Below are 21933 nucleotides of genomic sequence, written 5' to 3'. Positions count from 1 at the left end.
GGAGAAAAGGCAATAAATGAGCATGTAAATTGGCTGTTGGAACGCGAGAATGATGGGGGGTGCACGTTAGCTACGTGCGCGGAGGTCAGTCATGTGTCGGTCACCTATGAGATTGTGACACGTCGAGAAATGTGTGACGTGTACGTTGATGAAAATGAGGCCTTGCCCCATGATTTGCGTTTGCATGCATTTGCAACGATTCAGGCCATTACATGGCTGATTTGTTTTGGCCCAAAATTAAAAATTTTAAAAAAGAAAAATAGATCGGTTCAATTAGGCCCTGTACACGTGGAATCTGGCTAGTGGACTAATATTCTGTTTGATAGAAAGCATTAAAAATGAGAAATAGAGATTGTGATTACAGTTGAAAAAAATCATTAAAATAATATTTGGTATGAATAATTACTTGTTGTATAGGATTAGATAAATCTATAGAGGTGGAATTAGAGAATGGGTCCGTTTGGATGAGCGATTGGAAAAGCAGCTTATAGGAAAAGTAGCTTATGGAAAAGTGAAGTTGGTAAAAACTAAATTGGATAAGCTGAATTGTGTTTGGATTAGAGTTCAGAAAAGCTAATTTGCAGAAGTGAGATTGGTAAAAAGTTGTTTGGATTATAGTTGAGTAAAAGTAAGTTTGGTTATAAAATGACCAAAATGGGTATAAGTGTTAATAAATAATGAAATATGATTAAAAAAATGATTTGACATAATACAATGAAATTAAAATAATTTATTATGAAAAAGTCAAATTAATAAGTGAATTAAATTTTAAATTTTCAAAGAAATCATAAAAAATATTTTAAATTTAAAGTGAAACATGATGAATTATTTTTTTGAACTAATTTTAGCTAATTTAAAGTAAAAGTTAGAGGCACCCAGCTAAGCATATGAACTGAAGTACCAGGAAAACCTTTTTACTCATTAACGAAGGTGGTGTTATTCTTTTCCAATAACATCTCACCATGTGTCCTAGGATAATTGGCAAAATGACGTCAATGGAGCCAACGCCCAACTCGTCCCATTAAGCTTCTGCCCAGAGCTTCATAAGCTGCTCTTCCTAGCTTTTTTCACAACGCCCGATTTGGCAGCTTATTTTTGAGAAGCTCAATTGTAAAAAAACCCTGCCAAACAGACCTCTTTTTCCCACTGAGCTTATTTTCAATTTTAAGCTACGTTTGGGCCAGCAAACGCTGACCCAAACAGGCACAATACCACTTCCCCCCATGGTATCCCCCAATCCTATATACATAGGTTTGGTTAATCCCTTATAACAAATAATTTCTTATACTAAATATTCTTTTAATAGTTTTTTCAATTCCAATTCCAATTCCTATCACTAAATTTCAATCCTTTTTACCAAACACAATCTAAGAGTCCCTCACTGTGGGATAATGGTGCTTGTTTTTCCTTTGTATTTCTCAAAACTTCCTAACAAATAAGCCAAAGTTTCATTGGAACTTTTCTTGGACAAACAAAACTTTCATGAGAATTTTTTATATATATATTTTGTCTTTTTTCCTGCTTGATGGATATAGTAAGAATAGCCTTATTCCAGCACTGTCGTAATACTACCTCCAATTTTTAATATAAAAACTAATTAACCAATTTAAGTAAATTAAAAAAGTTTGTTAAGTTAGTTATTTGTAATTATTTTTTATAAAATACCCTTATTAATCATGTGTATTACCTAGAACTATCATTTGATGAAACATTTAACATATGTAACTATTACAAATATTATCTTGAAAAAACATGTAAATGTAAGAGAAAGAGTAGATTGAGGTCTTATATTTAGGACTAAATTGAAAGTTAAGCTAGCTCTTATATTAAGAACCGGAAGTAGTATAACAGCACTAGCAGGATGCGTTTTAGAAGTGTTATAAAATGATATTATTTTTTTAAGATTGTTATATTTGTATATTTCCAATAATTTGATCACAATGGATAAGCAAATCTTAGCATCTTTTAATAATTTAATGCGAATTCATCAATGCTAATCCCCACATCTTTAAAGAGAGGAAATATTCTAGAAGTTTTTGGAATGGGCACAAAAAATAATACTTTTCCGGTCCTAAATATAAGATCCCTTTTATCTTATATATATTATAAAAAGGTCTTATATTTAGAATCGGAAGAATACTAATCATTGGGTAGGGGCGTCACCAATTATAGGCAGGGAAACTGGTTTGGAAAAAGTCAAATATTGACCAAGCCATGCACATATAGGGGACCACTTGCATGAAAAGAAAATGATGCTGCTACTCTTGTTTGTTGATTTGCCACTTGAACTATATTTATCATTGTTAGTAATTATGAGTAATATTAGTAAGTGGTTTAATTAAGTACATTGTCGCCCTTTTTGTGGATTTAGAGCCGTTTGCATTAGATTAAATGCAAAAACTATTAATTACCATGATCATACCTAGCTGTGGAAAAATGTCCAACAAAATCTCTGTCATTGGATTTTGAATTTTGGACATGATGATTTAATTATCAGAATACCAACTCTATTAGTCGTTAGTATTATTTGATCTTAAAATCTAGCTAAAAATTTTTCGTTGATTATAAAAATAAACGGTAAGTGCTTAATCTATTTTATTTTTAAAATTTATATTTAGTTAAATTATCCTCATTGATTGTACAAATAAATTTATGTACCCATGGAGTAATTTCTGACACAAACGATTAAATTCATGTTTTAGAAAAATCAATATACATTTTTTATAAATAAAATTTGTTTGACTAATTTTTTTAATGCTAGTAAATTATTTGTTGAACATTTATATTGAAAATAGAAGAGAGTATTACTACTACTAGTGTATTACAAGACACTTCACTGCCAATCACGAACTTGGTTTGTGTGGCAGTGTGGGTTCGAATTCTCATCCCCTCGTTTAAAGATAAAATCGTCTGCAAGTCACATCCTAACTAGCAAAATCCCAGAGGCAAGACGAGGCGCAGTTTGGCCTCGCTGGTTCAGACAGTAATAATAAAAATTCTGGTTGAGGATAGCAGCCGAAAGAGGAAAACTAAGAAAGCAAAAAGAAGTAGGAGACAGAGCCAAAAACCAAGCCTTGAGATAATGTTAGTTGTGGTAGTTGGTCGACCCAGCTTGAGATCTTCAAAGTACAACCTAATTCCTGGCTCTGTCATCTTCAATTGGCTGCCACAGAGCACCGAATTGGAGACACCCTGAACATTACTGTTTATATAAATGTTGATGCAGCAGCAATCTTTTGATTCACATTTGAAGCTTCTCTGGTACACTCGCATTGATGCTCCAACGTTGTTTCCTTCCAGGTTGATGCACTCAGACGAACCATGCTTGTCATTCGAGTCACCTTCTTGATTATGATGTTGGGTTTTGTTCATCTTTCGTGGGAGGCTGTATTGCTTTCTCTGCGAGGCTTTCCTAAGTAACGAGAGAATACATGTTATAGATCTGTCGGTTCCCTTGCAGCTGAAGAAAACCCTTGTGACAACGGAATCACTTGAAGGACACTCAAAGCCGACACAAAACTTTGGTAGTTCTGTTTTCTTTCAAGGCTAAAAACAAACATATACAGGCATTGATATGCCAAAAGGCAGATCCACATGCATTACGTTACATATTTTTAAAGTTTACCCAGATATACAATTCAGCAGAAAATGACCACAGCTATTTTATTATGAGTACCGTAAATGATATACTATCTCCGGTCCTTAATATAATAGTTCGTTTGACTTTTATTTTGGTTCTAAATATAAGATCTCAATCCACTTTATCTCTCATATTTATCTATTTTTTTTAAGGTAGTCCTTGTAATAACGGTAGTTCTAACCAATACACTTGATTAGCAAGGATATTTTAAGAAAGACAACACATATTTATTACAAATAACTAATTTAACTGGTTTCCTTAATCTATTCAAATTAGTTAACAAGCTCTTACATTAAAGACCGGAAGTAGTGTTAACTTATCCTCGTGAAAGCCATTCTGTATTTATAATTAGGCATCAGCTATGTGCTGTCCATCAGCCCTACAACAGGTGGGAATCTATTTTCTGAAGAAATTTTAACGAGTTGCAGTAATTTGTGACATTCCTTTGCCCAATAATATTCAGGAGATTACAAGGAAATCGAGGAAGTTGAAGAGTCAGCAACGTTGTGGAATTAAACAGAGGCTGTTAATATATCAACTGATATTTGGCTTCCATCTTTATCAATCAGGAGAAAAAAACTAAAGCCTCAACAATTCCATCTTAGCGACTTAAAAGCAAGGTAGTGAATATGGCCTTCTTCGTTCAGGTTCAATTATACATTTCCAGTAACTGGTGGGGTCATGATCTGCCCTATTTCCATTTTAAGCGTCTTCAATGGAGTTGATGGAGATGCCCTTAAACCAGAGACGTGAATAATAAATCCCATCATAGATGATACCTCCATGCTCTTTGAATGACATATTACGTTGATGATAAATTTAGATGTTGATGACCGACGCAATGCAGTGCTACAAGTTTCCCAGCCAGTTAAGGGTTCACTTCATCAAAGCTGTGGTTTCTTGTCTCCTGCTCTTCTCCTGCGAGAAGACATAGCCAGTGCCAGGATGAATTCAAGGTGCAGAATCACATGAGAAGATGCGTAGTTGCGGACCAATAAGTTTAGCATTAACATCAGCCTTTTCCATCACCGCTTTGATTGAATTTTTATCTCTTGGGTTGTATTTCATTGGCATAGTCTGGGAATCACAAACAGCGGATGGGAACTACCTGTTAAGAGAAGGGTGGGTGGACTCTTTAAAGTTAAAAGGAGGGCAAGTCATCATCTCACACTGGAACTAACTCTCCTAAATCCTCCATCAGTTTGAGATGACAATGCGAATCTTCAGAACCTCAAGGGACATTCACTTGAGACCCCGTTTTAGATGGAAGAGAATGGTATTATCAAAAACGTGCAGTAGAATAGGTCAGTTAAAATAGTTCCACTCTGAGTTCTTTCCACAGCAACTGTATCCAATAGTTCCCTATATCAAGGAGAAGTCGAACCTTGACCTCATTTGTACCTTCCATACGCTTCCCCACGGGAAAGAGAATGATGCTGCGTCGTGTATAGATACGCACTTCTTAATTATATTTATTCATTATTTAATCTTTCTCCAGAGGCACTCTGAGTTAGCTTTGCGAATTTAGAGGATCTACCCCTGAGCCTGCATGTTGGAAGGCACATGACAGAGCTTGGACTTGGACCCAAGCTAAGTTGGATTGAGAATGGCATGAGGGCAAGATCCACAAGATGAAGGTCGGCCTGCTTCAAAAAGAGTTTGGACCATTTCGCCTTAGAAATCGCCAATCGGCCAGATTGCCCCTTAAGAGACTACGCGTTTTTTTTCCTTGCGAGTTTATTAGGAGAATGAGTTCAAAGTAAATATATGCATGACTTCGGCGCACTTCAGAATTTAGGATAGAAAATCATATAGCACCATGTAAATCATATAGTAAAGTAGTAAACAGGAGATATAGCTATTAACATAGAGAGAGTCGGAATTATTTGTTTATCACTACTCTTTATCTTTTTCAATAAAACAATTACGTGGCTGTTATTTTTGGCCAGCATTATGTAGTTATTATTGATATAAAAAGGTGAAAATAACTACGGCTCTCTGTTTTTTTGTGGGCGGAGATACAATAAGATGATCAAACATACGATCAGATAAAATTTGCGAGAAATGAGAACAATAATAAACTATTTAGAAGAAAACATCAACTAAAACTGAATTTCTGGTAGCAAGAAACCGTGGAATACAAAAAAAGACTAGTTCGGCTCTACACTCCCTCCTGACCAAGCAAAGAACAAAAACTAATGCCTGATTCTAAGACTACTTATTATTGCGCATATTGAGTCCAATTTGAGAGGCCCTTATTTCCCTTTCCCGTAATGACAGTGAAGTCTATCTTATTTTGTGTTACAAATCATGCTATCCATCCATGCATGAATTCTTCCAAAATGAATTTAACTTTCAAACTAGAATCTAACAGTTTCCTTCCCATTTCGGTGCTTGCTTGCTTGCTTCATGGGGAGTCACTTGCACCTCTTGTCCTTCCCTTTTTCCTGAATGTGCCGAATGATCCTGTTGCAGCAGCAACAGCTGAGGCTGCACTAGCTGCTTCAACCTTTGAGCTGTCTTGAGCTCTCTTGTCACCACCAAATCTGAAGGCCTTGAGGCATGCCATCCGGTTCAAAAATCTGGTATGCCACTTGACCTTGATGAATACTCTGTCACCAACTTCAGGAACATCGAGGACTTATCCTCTAATAGTCGGGATGGCGTGTCAAACTCTGCCACTCGACCTGCAAACAAAATAAAAATTAGTTTCCAAAGTCAGCAAGTCAAACCCCATAATGTGAGACTGATTGCAAATTTTGTATGGTTAAGGTAAGAAAGAAAGTAGAAGAATTGGATGTAACTTCACTTACCATCACTGAGGACTAGAACAAGATCACTGTCAATAACAGTAGGGATACGATGTGCAATAGTGCAGACAGTGCAATCTTTAAACTCTGTCCGAATAATCTTCTGTATAAGATTATCAGTTGCTGTATCAACTGATGCTGTTGCTTCATCAAGTACAAGTATCCTTGATTGCTTCAATAAAGCCCGCCCCAGCGCCACAAGTTGTCGCTGCCCTACGCTCCAATTATCACCATTTTCAAGCACTGCAAAATTCGAGAACAAGTATTATGATAGTTACTGATGACTCAAACCCTTCTCCATTCTTTCATTTTAGGAGGGTGGAGAGGAACATAAACTGTATATTCTGCTTACCTTGCGTATCAAGCTTTTCTTCTTTCTGCCGAATAATATCTCTGAGCTGAGACTTATCTAGCGCCTGTCAAAAATTAAAATTCAATGATTATCAGAGAACAAGATTTAAAAATAATAATCTGACAAACATAGTTATCCATTAAAGCAAATGTATCAACCTCCCAAATCTCTTTATCAGAGTGCTCTTCAAGAGGATCGAGATTGCCTCGTATAGTCCCTTCAAATAAGGTTGGATCTTGAGGTATGATACTGAGACGGCTTCGAAGGTCATGAAGACCAATGCTTGTAATATCAATGTCGTCTATATGGATACTGCCGCTTGATGGTTCAACCAATCGAAACAATGCTTGTATCAAAGTAGATTTGCCACTGCCAGTACGTCCAACTATTCCAATCTTCTTCCCACCAGGAAATGTGCATGATGTTCCATGAAGCACCAATGGAAGATTCTCCTTGTAACGAACCTTTAAAAGGAACAGAGCAGGTTAGGTGGCTAACAGAAGAAAGAACAAGTCTACCCAACTTTTTACAAAATAAATGAAGTTTGAGGAATAAACCACACTGTTCATGATTATAGTGCAGCTCACTATAAATTTTATATTTTAGATTGATATTGATGACAAAATGCACAATATGAAACTTAATTAGATACCTTCAAATCAATTATACTGATTGTGCCATTCTCAGGCCATGTGGATGGAGGGCGAGTGTCTTCAATAACAGTTGGTGCTTCACTCGGAATTTGGCTGTACTGATAAATCCTTTCAATAGAAATTATTTTATTCTCAAGTTTGCAAAAGCTAAGAATCCACCGTGATAGGCGGGCATTTAAATTCAAGCCATACGTCACAGCAAGACCAGCCATGCCTATACAGAAAACAGAAATTAGTGACGAAAATATATCCTACACCTTCATGTCAAAAGATATTTACCATCATTAAAGACCTTTCCTGATAACTTAATGTAGTCCTGAAGAATTCAAAAGCAACAAGCAGCCCTAGACTAAATAATGTGCAATAGGTGGCATAATCACCTTGGTCTTATAAATCATTATTTTTCTTTCATGCTATGATTCTCAAGAAGGATCATTTTCCAGTAACAGTTTCCAATACAATCACTAAACTTGTGACAACAAGCAAAGGAAGTTGTGAAGGTTATATACTCACTAGGGTCAATACTCCCATGTGGAAAGCTCACTAGTAAAATCATGCAGAAAGCAAACACAAAGGTTGACAATAATTCCATACGCAGGCAGAGCCACTCAATAGCTGCAAGACTGCAGAAGAATGGCCGAGCAAAAGAGTCCAGAAGATAGAGGTTTCTCTTCATGAACCTTTTTTCTTGTCCAAAACCCCTGATGGTGGCTGCTCCAGCAATTGATTCACCAAAAAGATGTATAACTGGAGATTTCTGGATGCTTACTATACGGACCAGCTCTCTTGACGAAGCCATGTAGTATTTCTACCAGAAAAAAAGAGAATTGATTATTAGTATGGTTCATTAAATCAATCATAGCATTTTTTTTTTTTTTTGGGTTGGCGAAACAATCATCGCTTTATTGGGTAAGCAAACAAACTAAAAATCAATCGTGAATCATGACAGTTTAATCAAAAAACAAACTACTAAGAAGAAATACTAGCAAAGGAAGCTTGAACATGGAGCTCTTTTTCCTTTGCATAGGTCTTTTAACACCAACTTGAAAGGTTCAAAATTGATGCTGAAAAATTATGATTACCTGCATCCACAAACAAGCCACAGCCATCGGGACAACCAGAAGCAAAATTTGCCAGGTAACCTTTGTCATTACACCAACAATCCCAATAAGTTGTATTGTTGTCGAAGCAAATCCTCCTAGTCTAAAAGGAATGTCAAGATCCACAACACTCTGATCAATCGATACCTGGTGGCATATGACTCGGGTTATATAATAATGTACACCACAATCACCAGATAGGACTCGAGCATTTTCATTTTCAAAAAAAGAACTTACACGGTTCAATATCCTTCCAGCTGGCGTGGAGTCAAAGAAAGACATTGGTGCATGGAAAACACTTCTAAGCATTTTTATAAAAAGTTTCTGTGCAGCTGCTAGCCCAAATGTAGCTACCAGAACAGCCCTTATAAATATAAACCAAGAGCTTCCAAAAGCAAGAGCCATGTACACCAGAAGAAGAACCATAGGAGTTACTTTGGGTTGGTCTCCTTCAGTTTGAGGATTTGCCCAAGCCATCCACCAATTACTAGCAATTTGAAGAAACTGAAACAATGCTTGCGCAATGATTATGGGTGGAATCAGTAAGCCTTTATATGCTGCAGCCATGTATGACAAGTACACCCTCATGCTGACTCTACCTCTGACCCTCTCCTCTTCCTGAACAAGTTGTTTTTTCCTTGACCGCTTTGCTTTCTTCTTCTCCTTGATTGCTTTCTGTTCTGAAACTGATGAACCCTCTTGCATTTCCTTGGCTAGGCTTTCAATATCATTTGCAGATATAATGGACGTTTTACTGGCCATAACAGATGCCTCCAAGGACACATTTTCATCTGAATCTTCTGAGTGGTTAGGAATATCCATAGCCTCAATGGCTTCATGATGAGCCGAAACTAGAGTTTTGAAATCTGTTCCTGCTTGTAAAAGATCATCGTATTTTCCTGCCTGTATGATTTGGCCTTCTTTAAGAACCTTGAAAGGGGGAAAAAGATTTAGAGTTGATATCATTTACATTTTTTATCCAAAAAAAAATTCATCTCTTTCGGTTCACACCAAATGAAGGGTCCTAACTTCAGTAGCATAGAACTTGAAGATTCCCAAACTGAAAATCAACATAAACTTCTACAAGAAAATATTGGTGAGAATAACCATCCTAGCACTTGCACAAAATAAATATCTATGTAAGCAAAGATAAACTAAAATTGGCAGCTAAAGAGACTAAACATCAATATTGTATTAAGGGTAAACTAATTGAAATTAAAAAGAAACTGAAAGCATCATAATCACCGATTTCAAGAAGTTTCATTCATAACGTTAGAGTTGTTGTGAAACAGAACAATGTCAAAATAAAGGAATTTTCCCCAGCTAAATAAGCAAATAAATAGAATATCTTGATTCGTAAAATCAACAAGTTCTAAAATAATCATTATTAAATAGGCCGATAATGCATTGAAATATAAATGATACTAAAGATGAATCCATATAGGAATACCAGTATCAAATCAGCTGAAGGGAGAAATTCCACTTGATGGGTCACAAAAATAACTGTTTTATCTGCTAGCGCTGTCAGTATGTATTCCTGCAGAGTTATACCATAGATTAGGCCAAATCCAATTCACTTAAACAGATTCAACTATATTATGACCAAGAAAAGCAGATTCAACTCTGTGTCAAGCAAAACATACGTTAAACAGTTCTGATCCAGTGTGAGCATCAACTGCACTGAAAGGATCATCAAGGAGATAAATATCAGCATCTTGATAAAGAGCTCGTGCAAGCTGCACCCGCTGTTTCTGGCCTCCACTCAAGTTTATACCTCTATCGCCTATAATTGTTTGGTCTCCATGAGAGAAGAGTTCCAAGTCCCTCTTCAGTGAACAAGCATGAAGAACTCTCTTGTACTTTGCTTTATCCATAGGGCTTCCAAAAAGGATATTTTCTTCAATATTTCCTGACTGTATCCATGCTGACTGGGAGACATATGCCGCTGAACCACACACTCTTACCTGCAAAATAATCCAATATACTTAGTAGCAGGATGTCTTTATCAAGATGGAACGAAGAGCCTAAGTTGGCCAACATACTTCACCAGAAAGCTTAGGAATCTCTCCAAGGATGCAAGAAAGGAAGCTTGATTTCCCAGAACCGACCATGCCGCAAACAGCCACACGCATGCCCCTTTTCACTTTCATTTGTATACCTGAAAGAGTAGGCCTAGAAGAAGGGTCCCAGTAGAAGACTCCGTCCTCAATCTCAATGGCAATGTCAGAAGTTCCTCGTGGCAAGACGGTGGTTGCATCCTCTTGCAATTCTTCCTCCTGCAAGAAACTAGATATGCGATCAAGAGAAACTTTCGTCTGCGCCATTGTCGATACCAAGTCAGGAAAATTCCTCAAAGGCTCTTGAAGGATCCTGAAAGTAGCAAGAGCAGAGAGAACTCCACCTGCAGTCAACTGATCCCCCAACAATATTGAAGTGCCAAAAGTGATAGCAGAAACAAATATAGGAGAGCTCCAAAAGATGAAAGTGATGAAAGCCTGAGAATAGAGGGCTTTACGTAGCCACTTGAACTCTACTCCGCGCATTTCTTCCAACTGTATTCGATATCGATCCTCCCAAGCTTGCAACTTGAGGATCCTCATGTTCCTCAAGCACTCAGATGTTTTCCTCATTCTTTCATCCTTAGCGGCCATTAATTTGTCTTGAAAATTTTCTTGTATCCTAGCCACTGGAATAGTAACAACAATGGAAATGATTGTGGCAATCAATGTAGCAATTGAAGCAAGTCCAACATTCTTGTACAAAATTGCAAGGGCGAGAATGATCTGAAGAGGAAGCATCCACATGTCATGAAGATACCAAGAGTAATCCCCCACCCTCTGAACATCCACAGCCATGTAGTTAACAATCTCCCCACTTGTGTGACTCTGCTTGGCCGAGCTTGAGAGCCTGAGTCCCTTCCGATATACCATTGCTGTTAGAGCTGACCGGACGTGCATACCCAAGATGTCCACCCCCAAATACCACTGTCTTGTCGTTAAGGTTTCCATTAGCTTTGCAGCAAAAAATGTCCCCGCAAGGATGTACCCTTCATATGGGAATGTCTCTTTACCACCTAAGTAATCAACGAAGTAGCTTATCATGTATGGACCTACATACGAGACAAGAGTATTCATACCAGCAAAGATAGCATTACAAGCTGCCTCCTTCCAGTAAGACTTGAGAATTGCCCAAGCTAAAGAAGGCTGCTTTGAAGGATTTTCAGCCCTCAATCTCTCCCATTTAGAGTTCAGAATCTTATAATTGGTCTTAGCTCGATCTTTTGGCGCAAGGAGGGGAATGTCCTTGAGCTCAAGCGGTCTCTTAGCCCCAATTGAGAGAAGCGGGTTGAGCCAAGAGAGAGTGGCCAAGCTAAAAATTCCAGCATCACTATATGGAGTGACCTTGAGACAACCTGCTTCTTCTTCTTCTTCTTCAGTAAGTAATGGCTCTCGAAGATCAGAGTTTCTACGAACCTTTATGCCAGTAACACCTCGAATTGCAACAATGCATAGAAAAGCAAGAGCTGGAGTGGCAGCAAAATTTGCCACAACATGAGAAGAAAGATGTTTTGAACCTTCCACCATAAGTACTCTCCCATCATGATACAAAGTGCACAAGCAAATTACAAATGAGACAAACCACCAAATCCTCAACAAAAACGGAAACTTCTCGGACAAGTCGAGTTTGCAATGCAAAGCGGAGAAGCTGATTACAAACCAAGCTAAACCCTGCGCGGATGGCAAAGAAAGAAGCCACCAGTTCACTGTATTCCCATGAGTCGATTCTCTGATCAAAGCAGCTGCATCAAATCCTAACACCAGGACTTGAACAAAGAGCACATAGAAACAACAGAGCAATGCCAATTTGAAACTCGAACCGATTCTAACGTCGTGTGTGTTTCTGTCGATATAACTATGACGAATTGGATTTGGATCGCCAGTCGTGTTTTCCTTGCATATTCGAATTCGACCAACACACACGTATATCTGCCTCGCTGAGATTACAAGGAGAAACACGAGAAGAATAGTTAAGTTGACGCAGATTGCGGCTAGTTCCAAAACGGGCAATCCTACGATCGTTGTCAAAAGGGAGTTCGGCGATCTTGATGGCAATGAAGAAAAGATTTTATCGAGCAATTGCGAGATAGCCATTAATGAATGTCGCGACAATTGAGAGGAGTGAGTCGGCGTGAAGCTAAGCAGAAGAAGAGATCAGAGCGTTGGAAGAAGGGCATTTCACCCCGAAGGAGATGAAGAAGAGGAATGCGTATCTGGAGATAGACTCCGGAGACACATTGCACACGAGAACAAAACAGAACAGAATCTCACGAACACGGAAAACGAAGACGAAGAAAATAGCTTGAACTTTGTTCGTCTCACTCCTGCACGATATATATCACCAGAAATGGACAAAGGGAGGAGTAGGTATCAAAATTTTCCAAGGAACAAACCAAAAACCTGACGTGGGTAAAATCCACATCACCAGAAGGACCGGTGCAGATTGTCGAGGCAAGCCTGTGATCAAGATTTATAAGTAGACCTCAAAAACCCAGCTGTTAAAGACAGAGAAAGAACGAGAGAGATGACCCCAAGGATGATCACAGAACGACAGCGATGGTGATGAGTAAGCTTCGCTGCGCTAGGCTTATAACAATGTAGAATAGAAACAGAGAGACAGAAAGAGAGAGCTCTCTCTTCTGCTCTCTAGATATTCTCGTTTTAAACTTGGCTTCCTGTGTGCAATCCTTCACACTTGCGTGTGGGAATCAGAACCTTTACAGCAGATATGCTCAAAATAGGTTCTTTAGCGAGTGAGAGAAGAAAGAGGAGGTAACTCGAAACAAATAATTTAATACATAAACAAACAAGCCTTAGCTGCAGTGGCTATAAAATAGCAACTTTCGGTGAGTGAGTGAAAAAAGAAGAAGGCAAAAATAAAAATAAAAATTAAACCCCCAGTAGAAAACGGAACAATTGCAAGAAGATCTTGAAAAAATTTTTAGCTTTCCATATAAGTGGCATTCACTATTATATACACACACAGACGTACACACAAACACATGCCAGCAAGTGCTGTGAGGAAGGCGATGGTATACAGAGAGGGGAAAGGTGAAGGAGATAGATTGAATGATGAATTAAACTTCTGTGAGTTGAGATTTGTTGCACATATTTTGCTTGGTGAGGGATGAGATCATGGTGCAATATGAGTCCACAAAATAATAGATCACGAATGGACTGAGTCCATTCTTGAAATCAATGCTCTATTACAATAAAGGGCCTATACGAATAGCTTTGTTGGTTTACCACTTTACAGGGTGTTGTCATGGTGTAGTGGCATTCCGATGAGACAGAGAGAGAGTGCTGAGTATGATGGCACAATCATTTGCTTTGTTGAAGATGGACGCACTCCCAAACATGTTTGTTAAAGAGGAGCACCCAGAACCACACATTCTCTGTAAATAAGTTGAAAACTCTGTGAAAATATGAACACCTCCTCCTTCTTTGCTTGTTTCTGAAAATAAGAAAAAGGATTTTTTTGTTTGAAATGACAAGAACATGGTAAAAATCGTACAATTACTAACAGATTGTGCTAAATCTGATAGCAAATTCCTGGTTCTCCGACTACAATTTATGATCTTCCATAAATCAAATTCACAATCTTTTTTTAAAAAGATTCATAGTATTATTTCTGTCTCATGACAATCACATTGAACAGGGCTCTTCATAAGCCTAACCAGGTTCTGCAGTGGTCAGATATTGTCATTGCCGAAGCTATCTGATTTTGCTCCATGTGGGGGGATTACGAGCCGGCCTATTCTATCACCTTCTAGGCTTTTTTAAAATATAAATAAAACGATGACGTCATAAATGGTCGGAGGATAAAAATGGATGTTTGGTTTTTACTGGGAAAATGGACGGTGGATGGGAGGACTTGCCGTGGTAGGTAATGACATCTGAGTTTACGGCTGAGGGGGCTTTCTTGACTTGTGGGCTGTTCAAGCGTGTGGTGATTTGCCTTTTGATGATCAGATCAGCCATCGACAAATCACATTGTACGGATTTGCTTCAAAAGGGAAAACCAGGTTTTGAAGAAAGCTTCATGGCACTCGGCCATTTCAAAACCGGTTTAGCTCAACACGAGGACAGAATTATTTGTTGGTCCGGAGCTCCAGAGTAAAGTCGTAAAATAGTGATTTAACTTTAATTTTCTTTAATTAATAATTCCATAATCTAATGGTATGAAAAATTTTTTACAGGTCCAATAACTTCAAATAATCTAATACTCTTCCGCTCCTAAATATAAGACTCTTTATACTAATATATATAAAGGTTTTATATGTAGCACTGAGTAGTATCATTCTATAACCATTATTGGTATCTTAACTTCTGATAGATTTACCAATTGTAATTTAGTTTTAATTTAGATTCAAGATCTGCTGCTCGCACACGTGTGTGTGTGTAGTGTACATTTGATGAATCAAGTCGTTTCCCCAGGCGTTCTTGCCACCATTTTTCCCCCAGTTGACCAACATATATAAAATGACGGGACAAATTTAGTTTTTAATATAAGAATTAGTTGAATAATTTATATAAATTAAAAAAATTAGTTAAGTTAATTATTTGTAATAAATAAATATTATTTTTCTTAAAATATCTTTGCTAATTATGTATACTAGTTAGAACTACCATTTGATGAAACATTTAACACATATAACTATTACAATGACTACCTTAAAAAATAAATAAATATAAAAAGAAAAAATAAATTAGAGTCTTATATTTAAAATCAAATTAATTTTCAAATTAATTTTTATATTAAAAACTGAAAAAAAAAATGTGTGTGTGTGTTTGCGCAGTTCTGCACAATGACATTGGGGCCAGCTGCTGCTTGTATGCATCATAAAGGATGCCACCTGTTCATCACATGCAATTTAAACATTTTGTTTAGGGCAAATAATTAATAAAGTAAACGCCTAGTGTTAAGTGCTGATAATACTAAATTAACTAACTTCTATAATATCACGGAGCAGAAAGAAGTGGGATTTTTTTTTAAACAGTGTTTATACAATACCCTTAACTAAGGCCACAGGAAGTAATAGCACACATTGACATCGTGGCCAAAAAAACCGGCTAGCGACGCGGGTCGCCACATTTATTAGATGTACCTAATTGAGATTTATAACACAAATCAATAATGGACCCACCCGTAGTTTCTCAAATCTCATTGATCATAAGTCGGCTCTCTTTAATTTCTTCAGATAAATAATAGTGTGCGTGTGCGTGTGCGTGTGCTGCCAGCCAAGAAATGCGAGTTTTATGATGCATTATGTCACGATCTTATCATACTTGTTTATATAATTAATTATTCAGATCGGGACGCGTCATTACGGCGGTGCCCATGATAACAATATTGTTTTTCGGTGAATATAGTGTGTGTGTATATAATATATACTACCTCCCGGTCATAAATTAAATCTTATGCCACTACTAGTATTTAGGATAGGAAGTGATATTTAAATTTGTATTCTTTGTATGTGCATATATCATGCATAATATTCGTCTCCTCGATCGAGCCTAAATGTGTTTAATAATCTAATTCTTTTTTCGCCAGCAATGTTTAATCTAATGCTGTTCCTTGCTGTTATAATCGTAATTTATATAAAAAATAACACTGTATGTGTACATATATAGTCCCCTGGTCCTTAATATAGGACCTAATTCTTGAGTTCATTTTGGTCCTAAATATAAGACATATTTTTTATATTTATCAATTTTCTCTAAATTACCCATATAGACATTCCCTCAACCATAATCAAGTAGAAGAGGGAGACGGGATATTAAGAAAGATGATTATGGTGTTTTAGGAAAAACATGTCACTTTTTTTTTATAATTAACTAACTTACCTAACTTTCTTAATCTAATCAAATTAGTTAAATGAACTTTATATTAAGGATTAAAGGAGCATATAAATATCTTTCGCTGATAACATTGTGTTTAATCTGCCGGGCCCTGAAACATGCTTCGTGAAGTACACGCACACAATCTGGACAACAAAGAGAGGTTGTTAATTATAATTGTAATTATTATGTAATTCTGGGCATGAATTATTGGCAAAATGGAAGTTTTAAATTAAATCCACATTAATCTCATAAAAGAAAAATAAATTCTAAAGTAATAAAATAAATTATATTGTGGGTTACTACTATTTGTGTGTGTGTGTGTGTAGGCACCCGTATATAAAATATTCAACACAAACTTCAGTCCAATCTGCAAAGGGATATGCATCTGACGTGAATCATTGTTTTTTATTATTAATAGAGCAGATATTATTTTATTAATTAATGCTTTTTATTAAAATTTAGTGGCATAGATTATGAGTTCTCTGGAATGGTGGCTTTTTGGATTTTCTATTAATAATTAATGCTTCAATTCACCCCCCGGGTTTTCCAGAAATAGCACCCCCCCGGCGTGATAACTGATATTCTAAGATACTCGTACAGAATATCTCTCTCTTAATAAATAAATTAATCATATAATTCATAACTAGTTAAACGCATCGCTGGACCGCATGAATTATTAGGCGGATCAAATTAATTAACACGATATTTTACCTGTTTGGGAGGGCTTAAAATTTTTTTTATAAACACGTTTCAGGCAAATTGAGACAAAATTTTTCTCATATACTTGTCTCGTATTCCGTAAATCATTATTAAAAAATTACTTATAAACTACTTATAAGTTACTTATAAACTGTTCCGAACAAGCCCATTAGGTAGTTATAACTACTAATGGTAATTGGTAACTTTTGGAATTTGAAACATAATTAATACTTTTTTTTTTGGCAAAAAACACATAATTAATAGTGAATGAAGCATTTTTTTCCAAAAAAAAAAATCAATACAATATTGAATTTTTAAATATTGGAGAATGGATTAAAAGGACTAAACTATTATATTCTATTAGCAAGAAATTCTACGCTTTAAAGAGGTAGACACTAATAATCAAAGATCAGAAATAGAATTTCACCAAAAAAAAAATCAGAAATAGAATCAAATTATTTTTTTTTTCTTTTTGATACACCGTATCAAATTCGTTACCTCCCTGCACACACACACACAAGTTTTCATGTCAGCGTGTTTGATGGAAGAATCATGTAACCCAGTTGAGTTTGCCCATTCAAATTTTAAAAAGAACAAATTGAAGAAATTAAAATGGGTGGCATGTTGAAAATGGTGATAATGACGGGCGTTATAAACGAAAGGATGATAGTGTTATGTTATGAAAGAGAATCTTAATCTTATTAATGGCACCGAATGTGACCACATGGAGTGAAAGCTCCCAAATAATTAGACTGTCTCTTTCCCCTTTTTTTTTTTTAAATCAATTCTTGAAGATTTTTACGAAGGGCAATAACTTTATGATCATGGTATTAACGAGCCAATTTCCAATTAAAATTTTTTATTATGATTCTTCTATATTTGTCTTTTATACTAAACATATTAATTATATCAGATTCCGGATATATATATAATTAATTAAAAACTAACGTAAACATCTGGAAAAATCTTCCTTTATGATCTACGCGTCTCTTCCTAATCCCAATGCAATATAGTGTGTGCTGTGAATTATACGATGTAATGAAATGACGCTCATCTACAACTAGCTCAAATAGTATTGTTTTGTTTAGGAAAAATAGCAACAACAAAAAAAAACAATCAAAATAGAAAAATTACATATAGGGATTAGTTTACAAAAATTGTTCTCCAAACATATACTATTATTGTCAAAACACATATTAATGTTGTCATGGGTTCTTGTTTATAATTTTTTTTATTTTGACGGTCTTTTTTTTGTCATTTTTTATTTTATTTACCTATTTTAAGTAAAAAGAAAAATCACAAAAAAACTGTAGAATTAAGAAAATTGCATACAAAAACCGGTTCAGAAAAATTGTTATCAAAACCTATACTAATATTCTCGTGGGTCCTGATTTGCAAGATGTCTAATTCTATGGTTTTTTTTTGCAATTTTTTCAATAAAAAATTGTTTCATTTTTTAATTAAATAATTTAAGGGAAAAACGGTGAGAAGAGCGCCAGCGCAGTAAGCCCGGTTAATAATAATTAAGTAAATAAAAAAGAAGTGAAAAAAAAAAAAAGTCATTTTCATGTGCATCTGTCTCCAACTGGACCTGACCTACGTGCCCCTAAGGGCCAGGCATCCAATTTTACCCAAAGTTTCCAAACAATATTTTCCCACTTATTCTATAAATATATAAATTGTAATTCTGATTAATTAGCATGTGATCAAAATTGTCTGCAAACTCAAATTATAAACTCATAAGAATTTATTTTTATTACGCAAAGTATTATCATTTATTCCCAATATTATTCCTTTTTCCCCTTTTTTCAAACAATCTTTTCCCACTTAGTCTATATATATGTATATATTCTGATTCTGATTAATTAACGTGTGGTCATGAAAATTACTAATGGAGAAAATAAAGAGATGACTGGAAAAGCGAATATAGTTGGGTATTTCAGGAGAGTGATGAAGACCCTGAAACTTTATTCCTACCGAACCGAACAATGGCGTACTCTTTGATAATCCAAGGCGACTAGCAAAGTAATAAATTAATCAATACTACTTTTATATTTAGTATAAAATAAAACAGGATGAGGTTAATTACCAATCAATCATATCATAAATATTAATTTCCACGAGATAGTTGACTGGTTGTGACTTGTGACGTACAGGGAAGATGATGGCAGCTTTATTTGATGGGTAGGGCATATCATTTCCTTCCTGTAAGCCACTTTCAAGAAATTTTTTAAAAAATATTTAGGCCACCACGTAATTTTAAATTGACAATACAATAAACTTTGTAACAATAAAGTACCTGCATATGTACTACTTTTATAATTCACACGTCTAGCAGCTTTCTCTCTCTCTCTCTCTCTCTCTCTCTCTCTCTCTCTGGCTTTATCTTTTTATTGTATATCTTCACCTTTAGGGGTACGTGTATAAATAACCTAAAGTAATGGGGCTAATTATGGAGGTCATGCTTTTTACTTTTTATGTTCCTGCGCGACATCTATTCAGCGCCCAAACTTTTCATCACTTAATAATTAATTAACAAAATCCCCAAATAACTTTTAAAATAAAAAGCCAATTAAAATGTTCGGCGTTTTTTATATGCATGATGAAATTTAATTTTATATGTCAAACATGTTTGTTTAGCCTGCAAAAAAAAAAGTGGACCAAGATGCTAAAACTGAAAAGTGTTCAGATCTTGAAGGCAATAAAAAAAAATACTTTAAAACAAAACCCCTCTCACATATTTATCTTGAATTCTATAAAATTACTTGTTAATACAAATACCTTTAGAAGAGCACCTTATCATTTTAAATTTAGGTTAGCTGAGACCAACTCATTTGGCCCTTGTGTTAAACAAGTTGGTTTTTGCTTCTTTTATTTATTTGTTTGTTTGTTCTGAAACACTTTTTTTGAAATTTTTTTTTTAAAAAAAACCCTGGAAACATTAAAATAACAAAGTAGCCGCCACAATTTGAAGAATCTCAAAGTCAAATCATATGTACTAGCGGAATAGAATTACACAATGTTGCGTCTTTACCAGACTGCCCCTCTCTTTTTGCCAATCAATCACTCATGATAATTGACATTTGGTAGGCAAGAGCTTTGAGTGAGAATTAATATAAAATGAGAAGAACCCTTAAGATTTATAATTTTAAAGCTCTTGATTTTACATTAATTTTTACTGTCAAGCTCTTCACGGATCATTCTCTCAGAAGTTATTACAGTTCTGGAGGAGGAAACTTCCAAAGATGGAGGGGTCCAAAGTATAAAATCCGAAGCAGGCATTGCATCAGGGGGAATAACTAAGTGAGAGTGGGAGGTTTTTAATTGGAAGCAACAGAAACATTTATTTACACAAAGCCAAAGCCATATATGCACCAAGTGAATTAATGACGAATCAGACCCAAGTGGCAGATCCATGGAGGTGAAACAACGAAGAAGAAGGAGAAGGAGAAGGACAGAAGATTCTGGATAAAGGTCATTAAATGAAGCAAACTATTCAAACTTGAAAAGTTCAAAGCCTGCACGCACAAAGAGACAAATGAGCAGTCATGATTACCCATGAGCGTGCACGGAACCAGCAATGATGGTCCTCCTTTGATATTTAGGTTAAAAAGCTGTACGTACGGCTGGCTCTCAGTTACAAGAATCCAAATAATAAGGCAACAATATAAATGTGCCCCAGCCCATCCCCAGCAAATATACAGATCACCATGCACATCCTGCTGCATAATTAAAAGGGATAATCACAGCCTGCAAGGGTCGGGTCCGACTGGTCGTAAACGGGAACGCAAGGCGCCTTCCCTACCATGTCATGGGTTCGATACCTGCGAGTGCATCTGGGATTAGTCTGACCGGTTGTGCTGGAATACCCTGAGGCAGCGATACCATCCTACTCAAAAAAAAAAAAGGGATAGATCACATATTAACGGCATAAAGTTAAGAGCAGGATCAACCTATTTATGAAAAAAAACCCTTTTGATGTTTACTGCGTTGCAAATCTATTGGTTCATCCAGAACCAGATCAGATGCTGGCATTACTCCTATGGAATGCAGGGTGTACGTGTGTAAAAGCAACACAGAAAATAAAGGTGATGGCTTTGAGGCTTCTGTTCACTTCCACTACTGAGGGGCATCTCTATTTTCGCCCATATGCTCCAAACTACATGCAGACAAAATTCCATTACGGATTCTTTGTTTCTGCTTCATATTTCTTCTTCTATCTTCTTCTCTACTCCAACTCCAATATATATATTCCTCCAGCATCGAACAGACAACCAAGAAAAATCAAAAAGAGGATACGTATGAGAGGGTACTTTTGCCGTGGCTCGTCAACTTTTAACACTCACCACACCCATCTCTTTCCATTTTCTTATCTACGTGCGACTGTGCAAGCAGCGCTGACATAATGGTGTTAAATATATATATATATATATATTGCATACGTAGCAATTGATGATGATATTTAAATATTCACAGATTGACGCTTTCATTATAAGATATATCCTGGTTTTGGTGCCCTCCATGCACGCATATGCATGCATGGACACAGAATCTACTCTCAGTTTTTGTTGCCAATTCCATGCATTGTCACCGACACATCACACACACACACACACACACACAGAGACAGAGAATACTTTCTTATTACTGTTCCATTTGGCAGAATTCTTAGAATCATATTCTTCGTAGACAAAATGCTACTTTTGTGCGTGCGTGCATGCTTTTTGGCCACACTTTGCATTATTTTATTTGGGGTTTCCTGTGTTTATCGATCAAAG

The 21933-nt window shown here is 36.2% G+C and overlaps 1 protein-coding gene across 2 annotated transcripts; it reads right to left on the bottom strand.

Moving 5' to 3' along the window:
- Positions 1-5710: 5710 nt before the first annotated feature.
- LOC114717332 (ABC transporter C family member 5) lies at positions 5711-20354 on the bottom strand. 2 transcript variants are annotated; one of them, XM_028902439.1, is made up of 12 exons: positions 20350-20354; positions 10598-11186; positions 10199-10519; positions 10006-10092; positions 8793-9485; positions 8538-8702; positions 7969-8263; positions 7455-7669; positions 6961-7266; positions 6803-6866; positions 6454-6693; positions 5711-6327 (listed from the first exon to the last, which is right to left on the bottom strand). In XM_028902439.1, the coding sequence occupies exons 2-12, from the start codon at positions 11183-11185 to the stop codon at positions 6215-6217; spliced, it is 3087 nt and encodes a 1028-aa protein (XP_028758272.1). In that variant the 5' UTR covers position 11186; positions 20350-20354; the 3' UTR covers positions 5711-6214. The 2 variants fall into 2 exon arrangements, with proteins under 2 accessions (XP_028758272.1, XP_028758271.1); XM_028902438.1 differs by lacking the exon at positions 20350-20354 and having other exon boundaries at positions 10598-12940.
- Positions 20355-21933: the final 1579 nt, after the last annotated feature.

The sequence above is a fragment of the Neltuma alba genome, unplaced genomic scaffold, assembly GCF_004799145.2.
Source record: "Neltuma alba isolate B1F8T4 unplaced genomic scaffold, ASM479914v2 tig00011733_pilon, whole genome shotgun sequence".
Lineage (NCBI taxonomy): Eukaryota > Viridiplantae > Streptophyta > Magnoliopsida > Fabales > Fabaceae > Neltuma > Neltuma alba.
Note: the sequence above shows the minus strand (reverse complement) of the source record. Positions and strands in the feature narration are given on the sequence as shown.

What these genes read in the sequence shown, in the direction of transcription:
- LOC114717332 (XM_028902438.1), bottom strand. Translation starts at nt 12,706, where the DNA reads ATGGCTATCTCGCAATTGCTCGATAAAATCTTTTCTTCATTGCCATCA. An exon ending in CTGATAAAGAGATTTGGGAG is followed by an intron (nt 6,867 to 6,960) that starts GTTGATACATTT and finishes AATTTTTGACAG; the next exon opens with GCGCTAGATAAGTCTCAGCT. An exon ending in AGAAAAGCTTGATACGCAAG is followed by an intron (nt 6,694 to 6,802) that starts GTAAGCAGAATA and finishes CGAATTTTGCAG; the next exon opens with TGCTTGAAAATGGTGATAAT.